At 45.0% G+C, this 7892-nt stretch overlaps 1 protein-coding gene across 1 annotated transcript; it reads right to left on the reverse strand.

Annotated features, from left to right (window-relative positions):
* Positions 1-230: 230 nt before the first annotated feature.
* On the reverse strand, positions 231-7553 carry LOC309375309 (phospholipase A2 inhibitor gamma subunit B-like). Its single transcript, XM_081920989.1, has 6 exons — positions 6859-7553; positions 5157-5257; positions 4441-4557; positions 4087-4239; positions 2090-2230; positions 231-1353 (listed from the first exon to the last, which is right to left on the reverse strand). Exons 2-6 carry the CDS (start codon positions 5203-5205, stop codon positions 1205-1207), a joined length of 609 nt encoding a protein of 202 aa, XP_081777115.1. The 5' UTR covers positions 5206-5257; positions 6859-7553; the 3' UTR covers positions 231-1204.
* Positions 7554-7892: the final 339 nt, after the last annotated feature.

Here is a 7892-nt window from a genome sequence, read left to right on the forward strand (position 1 = left end):
TGCCAGTTAGACCACCTTGGAGACCCTTTGATATACGATGGAAGCCTCTATCTCACAGGTGCTTAACCACCAGCTCTCCGGATGTTGCTCATGATTGACCGGATCATACCTGATCAAAGACACTCTGCACATGGTTAAGGATACTTGGCACACACGTACATTATGTTACTCTTGAGAAAGTGCATCCTGCGTATGCTCAGATGCACATTTTGTAATAAAATGTGGCTCTCCCCATTCCATCAGAATTTTGTTGCAGAGAATTTGCACTGAAAATATTTCCCTCTTAAGTTGGGACATTTACTTCCATAAATTAGTATTAAGTCTCATGGCTACCTTTGATTTGTTGGATCAATCCATCAACCTCTGATGGATGATTTAGAAGAAGTGGGTCCGGCATCACTTTTGCTGTGTGTGTGCGCGCCAGTATCCATACTCAGCAGAGTTACATCTCAACGCAGCTCCTTCCTTGGAAGCATCTTTGGGGTTGAAGGTACACACAGTAGACAAGAAACACTCATGGACGCCTTAAAGATTCAGTCAAACATAGAGGTTTACTTGACAGGCATAAAAGCATATTGGTAGCTAAGATATACAGACATTCACCACTGTCAAGGCAGGTTTAGAATCCAACAAGAGTCCAAGACTCTCTCTCTGCTTCTCTCATCACAAGGCATAAGCAAAAGACTCACAACAAGTTACACAAAACTGTTGTTATCAGTGCTTCCGGTCATACTGCACATATCCAAAGAAAAAGCTCCCACAGAAAATGTCCGGGCATAGATAAAACAATCTCAGCATTCTGCTGCTTCTTGAAACTTCTATATTATTCTCTGTTTCTGGAACAAATGAATCTCGCACACACAGAGAGAATATCCAACATGATTCCCTATTGATCTGGTTATTTACCCACTTGATTTTTAAACTCAAGGAAGAGTTTGAACTGCCATACACAAAACATCTCCCTCTCTATTATATTGGTGGATTCATTCTAAAGGAGCATATGCTGCCTCAAGTGGTGGACACAGGTATTGCACTGCAAGGATTTATTTATAATCAAGTTCTTCAGTTATTTATTTTTTGATGTGATTTTGGGAGAAGCTAATAAACTAATCAATAAGAAAGTCAGCATGTGAAGAAGGGCAAGCCATTTAGATAAGAAAGATCTGGTGCGGCAATGACATTCTGCGATGTAAGAGTCAGCTGGTTACCGAGCTTTGGTGGAAATAGCTGCACTGCACTCAACCGTAGCCGGATCCGTACTGATTCCTGCAAACGTTCTTGGCCCCAATTTGAGCATGGTACAGGAAGCCTCATTAGCGCATCCCTTTAAGGAAACATCCATGGTCTGAACCACTGCAAGAAATGGCCAACATGTTGGTCAGTATCAAGCCTGCAATGAACAGCTCTCTCTGCCCACTATAGTTGCCACCACCCTTTTAAAATGAAATTATGGAGAAAATGTGGGTTAGCAATGAATGGGTCACAGCCAATTTCTGGTTCATGTTATCATCTCATGTATTCATAAGCTTTTTTTCCTGTTTCTGTGTCATTCTGCAGATCTTTTTCAATGCATTAAAATTCAAAAAAATCTGTATGAATTTTACAGATACTTTACAGGTACTTTTTTTTAAAAAAAAGCTGTGGATTCTATGCAAAATTTGGAGAAGCATGAAAACTGGAGAATAGCTGCTTTAACCCACATGTTAGTCTAAAAAAGGTAAAGGTAAAGGACCTTTGACAGTTAAGTCTAGTCTCAAACGATTCTGGGGTTGCGGCGCTCATCTTGCTTTGCTGGCCGAGGGAGCCGACGTTTGTCCACAGACAGTTTTTCTGGGTCATGTGGCCAGTATGACTAAGCCACTTGTGGCGAACCAGAGCAGTGCACGGAAATGCCGTTTACCTTCCCGCTGGAATGGTACCTATTTATCTACTTGCACTTTGACGTGCTTTCGAACTGCTGGGTTAGCAGTCTACCTAAACCAGGTGGTTATGGAGTTGTCATGGGGATCACTCTGGTTACCCCACTTTTCAGCACATTTGAAGATCAGGATGATGGAAAGACAATTTTGAAAACACTGAATCTCTCTACCTGTGATGTTCCCAGCAATGTTGATGCACTTGGTCTCTTCTCCATTGCAGGCAACAGGCTTTTCATTGCACTTGGTGGAAAACATCCCAACACAGCCAGGACACTGGAGACCATTGGGTTTGGTGTCTGGTGGTGGCAGCACTATGGAGAGAAATGGAAGGTCAGCCATCAGGTGTCTTTGACCAATGCCTGGCCTCAACTCTGAAACAATAGGGGGCTGAAGCAAGTTTTTTCACTATCCTCAGCTCTTTTGATGAAAAATAAAGCCAGAAGGAATTAAATACTAAATATTAATGTTCTGAGTTTGTATGCTGAAAGATTCCGGACATATAAAATGAAGCATTAAAAAGGTAAAGGAGGTAAAGGACCCCTGGATGATTAAGTCCAGTCAAAGGTGACTATGGGGTTGCGGCGCTCATCTCTCTTTCAGGCCTAGGGGAGCTGGCATTTGTCCACAGATAGCTTTCTGGGTCATGTGGCCAGCATGACTAAACTGCTTGTGGCACAACGGAACACTATGATGGAAACCAAAGTGCATGGAAACACTGTTTACCTTCCCACCACAGTGATACCTATTTATCTACTTGCACTGGCGTGTTCTCGAACTGCTAGGTTGGCAGAGCTGGGACAGAGCAACGGGAGCTCACCCTGTTGCGGGGAATCAAACCGCTGACCTTCTGAGCGGCAAGCCCAAGAGGCTCAGTGGTTTAGACCACAGTGCCACCTGCTGCCACAGGAGACAGTCATGGCCATCAACCTGGGTGGTTTTTAAAGAGGATTGGACAAATTCATAGACCACAAAGTTCTTGTGGCCACTAGCTATGATGACTATGTTCTATCTCCATCCTCAGAGCTTCTGAATACCATTTGCTGGAAACCACAGGAGGGGAGAGTGCTCTCGTGTTCAGGTCCTTGGAGGTTCTCACAAGCACCTAGCTGGTGATTGTAAGGATGCTGGACTAGATGGGCCATTGTCTTGATCGAGCGGACTCTTTTTATGTTCTTAAGATTTTATGGACTAAAGCTCCCTCCCCACTGAGAAGTGATAACAAACAAGCACAGAGTTACAGCCAGGGTGGAGAACCTGGGGTCCTTCTGGTGTTGCTCGACTACAACTCCTAACATCTCTGACCATTGACCATGCCCACTGAGGCTGATGAGAGTTGAAGTCCAACTTCAACTGCAGAGGCACAGTTTCTCCATCCCTGGGGTTAGGGGGCAGAGCATTCAGATCGGAGGGTATTGGCAAATTAGAAATCTGTCTCAGTGTGATGCCCCAGTCTATTAAATTTAACTCCACCGGGAAATTTTATTTTAATTCCACTAGGAAGTTGAGTTCCTGTTTTGCCAGTCAGTTCTCGGTTCAGGGAAAGGAGGCTTACCGTGGCTGCTGAGTTCTTAAAGATGGCTCCAAGAGTGTAAGGCTTATAAGCAGAAGTGGCTGCAGTGGGAGGGTCTTGATGTGGAGCCATCAACCCCATACTGTTGTTGCTGATGCTTACTAGTACTGTGCAGGGCTGGTGGGTCAGGGCTGTGGTGAGGTTGGGTATGTGCAGGTATACCAGGAGAACAAGCCCATGCTCCCCCATCAGGGCACCTGCACCATCCCAACCTTGTTGCCACCATCTTGGTAAGTGGCAGCAATGTTGGTGTCAGTAGGGTTCTACATTGGCTGCTCCTACATAATAGGCTGAGCCCATTATTTTTCCTGGGTATCTAGGGTCCCATCTGCACTATACATTTAAAGCAGTATCATAACACTTGAAACAGTCATGGCTTCCCCCAAAGAGTCCTGGGAACTGTAGTTTCTAAGGGTGCTGAGAGTTGCTAGGCAACTTCTGTACTCCCCTCACAGAGCTACAGTTCTCAGATTTCCCTAAGAAGAGGAACAGACTGTTAAACCACTCTGGGAATTGTAGCTATGTTGGAGAACTAGGGGTCACAATTAGAGGGCAGCCATGCAAGTTTCTAGATCTTATAGACAAGACAGTAAATACCAGGAAGTGAGACTGTTCCACTTTGATTCTCCTTGTAGCAGACGATATTTGATCTCACTTGCATTCCACTCCCAAGATTTATCTCCTCAGCACCAATTTTGCAGAAGCTGGATGAGCCACAGTCCTTAGCGACAGATGTGATTGTCACGGGAGCTGCACAGGTGATTGAGAAGGGAAAGGTTGAGTCAAGAATAGGGCAGCCCCCTCCTGATAATGTTGAAGAAATTTCTACACAGACATAGTTTTTGTGAGGGGTTTGCTTCATCCACATCCACCCAATGAATAGTCAACATATGAAATTTTCAATATAGCACCTATGTGATATCTCAGCCCAAGACTCTCAAGAACACCTACGTTGTGAATACTCCATCAGACTGATAATGCAGGTATCTTGACCAGCACCACAAGTCTTCATTTCACCAGTACAGTTGTTGCCTCCGCCATAGCACACCTCACACTGAAGACAAGTACCTGGAAAAACAAACACTTAGCTGTTTTTACCATTCATAGAATTGTGCCCACCACAATTTAGATGATTATATTTGCCATTATTATGCAATCCACACTTTACAGAGTGTCGCAGATAAATGACAAAGGAGGAAGAATCTGGCAAAAGCAAGGGTTATATGAGAGGAACACAAGCAAAGCCATGTGTTTTTTGGCTTTGCTTTAGCCAAATATTTCATGACATAGGTGGATCTGGAAAAGGGCACCTCCAGATGATTTGGACTACAACTCCCTTCATTCTTGATCAATTACTAAACTGACTAGGGTTTATGAAAGCTGGGGGTCCAGGAATATCTGCTGTTCATTTCTGCTGTTGGTTGAGAACTTGTAGGTTTGCTATCCATCTCTCTGGTCCCATTCCATTCTCCATCCCACCTGGGAATAATATTCGGAATGGCGGCTAGTTTCTTGCACAGATTTCTCAGAATGGGTTGAGATGTTAGTTTTATGCCATCAGCAAATCTATTGACTCTGGATAAAGAAGCATTGGGCTCAGGAGCTACCAACTCTTGCAGAACCCAGAACCCAAAAGAGTTCCATAAACTGGTAAGATGTCTCCTCACCTGTAGCTAGGAAAGCACTGAGGAGGAAGCAGCCAAGGAGAGACCACATGGTGTTTTTTCTGTTACAAAGAGGTGCAAAACACTCAGTTCACCAGAGTTGCCTAGAAGGGAGATCGGAAATAAACAGACCATGCAACCACTTATTTATATATAAACTCTATGTACTATCTTTTTTTCAAAAAAAAAGTTTACTTGAAGCATAATGAATTGAAGCTAAAAACTACAGCAGGGGAGAATTACATTGTGCCATACAAGGAGAAGTGGTAGCTTACAATTATAAATCAAGACACTGACATTTCCTGAGCTGGCATGGATGGTGAATGCTGTCCAAAGCTTAAGAAATAAAATCCCACCAGGTTTTTTGTGCCATCTTTTCATCGTGTGCAAAGTGCTGCACAGCAGTAACACCTCAGTAGTGACACCCAGATCCATTAAAAAAACAAAAAACCCCAACTTATTAAATCCATGGGAGCATGGGGCAATGGTTGCCCACTCCTGGTGGTTGGAGCTGCATTTGATGTGATGTGGCAGAGCAGCCACAATTCAGGAGAAGCTCCAAATCTGCAGCCCGTGGAGCTGCTGCCATCAACCCAGAGATCCGCCTGCACCCTCAGCACTGCCTTGCCTCCTCCCCATGAATTTATTTGTTTCTTAAACTGTTTATAGACTGCACTTTCATAGAGCAAGATGGTATGCAGCCTAAAAATGTAATGCTGCAATGAAAAAAAGAAAGAAAAAACACCAAACACATCCGTAAAAGGTGCTTGCAAAGAATCTCACGATCAGAAGGTGTGTCTAAACAGTATGGTTTTCAGCAGACATTTGAAAGTAGACAGAGATGCTGGCAGGGAGCTTTACACACACAGAGCCTAGGACTTGTTGATCAGAAAGTCGGTGGTTTGAATCCCTGCGACGGGGTGAGCTCCCATTGCTCAGTCCCTGCTCCTGCCAACCTAGCAGTTTGAAAGCACGTCAAAGTGCAAGTAGATAAATAGGTACCGCTCCGGCGGGAAGGTAAACGGCGTTTCCGTGTGCCACTGGTTCACCAGAAGCGGCTTAGTCATGCTGGCCACATGACCCAGAACGTGTACGCCAGCTCCCTCGACCAATAAAGCGAGATGAGTGCCGCAACCCCAGAGTCGGCCATGACTGGACCTAATGGTCAGGGGTCCCTTTACCTTACCTAAAAGGCCAGCTGGCATGTGGGACCACCCAAATTGGGCCAACAGTAGACCTTAAAGATCAAGGTCAAACTTAAGGAATCAAACTTAAGGAATCAAACTCAAGGTCAAACTTAAGGTCAAACTTAAGGAATCACCTAGTCCTTAAGGTACTTTGGGCCAAAGTTTTCTAGGTCTTTGTGATTTAACACAATAACCTTGAACCTGGCCTGGTAGCAAACTGGTAACCCATGCAACCCAACCTACCTCCGAAGGGTTGTTGTGAGGATAAAATGTGGGGGGCGGGAGAAAAGGAAGGATATAAAAGAAAGGGAGAGACAAAGCTCAGTGGCAGACGGCATGAAAAACACAAAGAAAGCCTCAAGATCAGTCCTCAACAATTCCAGGGAGGTCTGGGAAGACCTCTGCTTGAAAGCCTGGAGAGCTGAAACCAGTCAGTGTAGGCAACACTGAGAGAGATGGGTCAATGGTCTGGCTCAGTATAAGGAAGGTCCCGTTGTTCTTTGGAAAGATGAGCTTACCTGAGGCTCCAAGTAGCTGCAGCAGAGGCGATCGTTGCCAAAGGTCAACTGCGTAGGCTGAGTGAATGTGCACCATTCCTCGGGCTATTTATAGTAGAGATGCAATGTCATTTTTTCCTCCTCAGCTGCTCCTCCCAGCTATCCATCACCCAGCTGAGACATTCTTTTCCATCTCAACGAAGAAGGAAATAAGAAATAAATTTCTGGGTGGGAACCCACTGTTCTTTTCAGGGAGAGCACGAGGCGATGCGTCAAAACTCCTTGGCGTGCTCTCGTTTTGCTTCACCCGGACAGCTGTGACTTGACTGCAAGGCTTACCTTTGTGCAAATCCCACCTGAAAAAATTGTCTGTGTGGTTTGGGCTGCCCTGAAATACCACTAGCAAAGCAGCATCCCAACTCGTCTTCCATTCTAGGCCAATTGTGGGTGACACATGTGGACTTTGTGGGGGTCTTTAGAGCAGCTGTCACCAGCCTGGTGCCCTCCAGATGTTTTGGACTACAACCCCCATCACCTCCCTGCTAGCATGACTTTTTCTGTCACGGCACTGAGGCTGTAGAATGCCTTAATGACATCAGAAGAGCCCTGACCGATCAGACCAATGGCCCATGCAGTCGAACATTCTGTATCCCACAGTGGCCAATCAGATGCTTGGGGGACACGCACAAGCAAAGCATGAGCACAGTAGCCCTCTCCTACTGTTGTTCCCCAACAAAGGGCATTCAGAGAGGCACACTCTCACTGATTCTGAAAGCTTATAGCCAGGACTAGCCGCCACTCATTGCCTTGTCCTTCGTGTTTTTGTATAATCGCTTTCTAAATCCATCCAACTTGGCAGCCACCTCATTTTGTGGAATCCCATATTTTTAATGCTGCATTGTGAGAAAAAAACTACTGTATATCTTTTTCTCTGTTTTGAATATTGCAGCATTCAGCTTCACTGGACTATCCCCTGTCTTAGTACTATGAGAGAGAGAGAGAACCTCTTGTCCTCTTTCTCTGCATAACGCACAATACCTGCATTGTATCAAGAA

This window comes from Podarcis melisellensis (assembly GCF_964234715.1).
Source record: "Podarcis melisellensis genome assembly, chromosome: 8".
NCBI lineage: Eukaryota > Metazoa > Chordata > Lepidosauria > Squamata > Lacertidae > Podarcis > Podarcis melisellensis.

What these genes read in the sequence shown, in the direction of transcription:
- LOC309375309 (XM_081920989.1), bottom strand. Translation starts at nt 5,205, where the DNA reads ATGTGGTCTCTCCTTGGCTGCTTCCTCCTCAGTGCTTTCCTAGCTACA. An exon ending in CAGTGCTTTCCTAGCTACAG is followed by an intron (nt 4,558 to 5,156) that starts GTGAGGAGACAT and finishes TTGTTTTTCCAG; the next exon opens with GTACTTGTCTTCAGTGTGAG. An exon ending in TGGAACAGTCTCACTTCCTG is followed by an intron (nt 2,231 to 4,086) that starts GTATTTACTGTC and finishes TTCTCTCCATAG; the next exon opens with TGCTGCCACCACCAGACACC.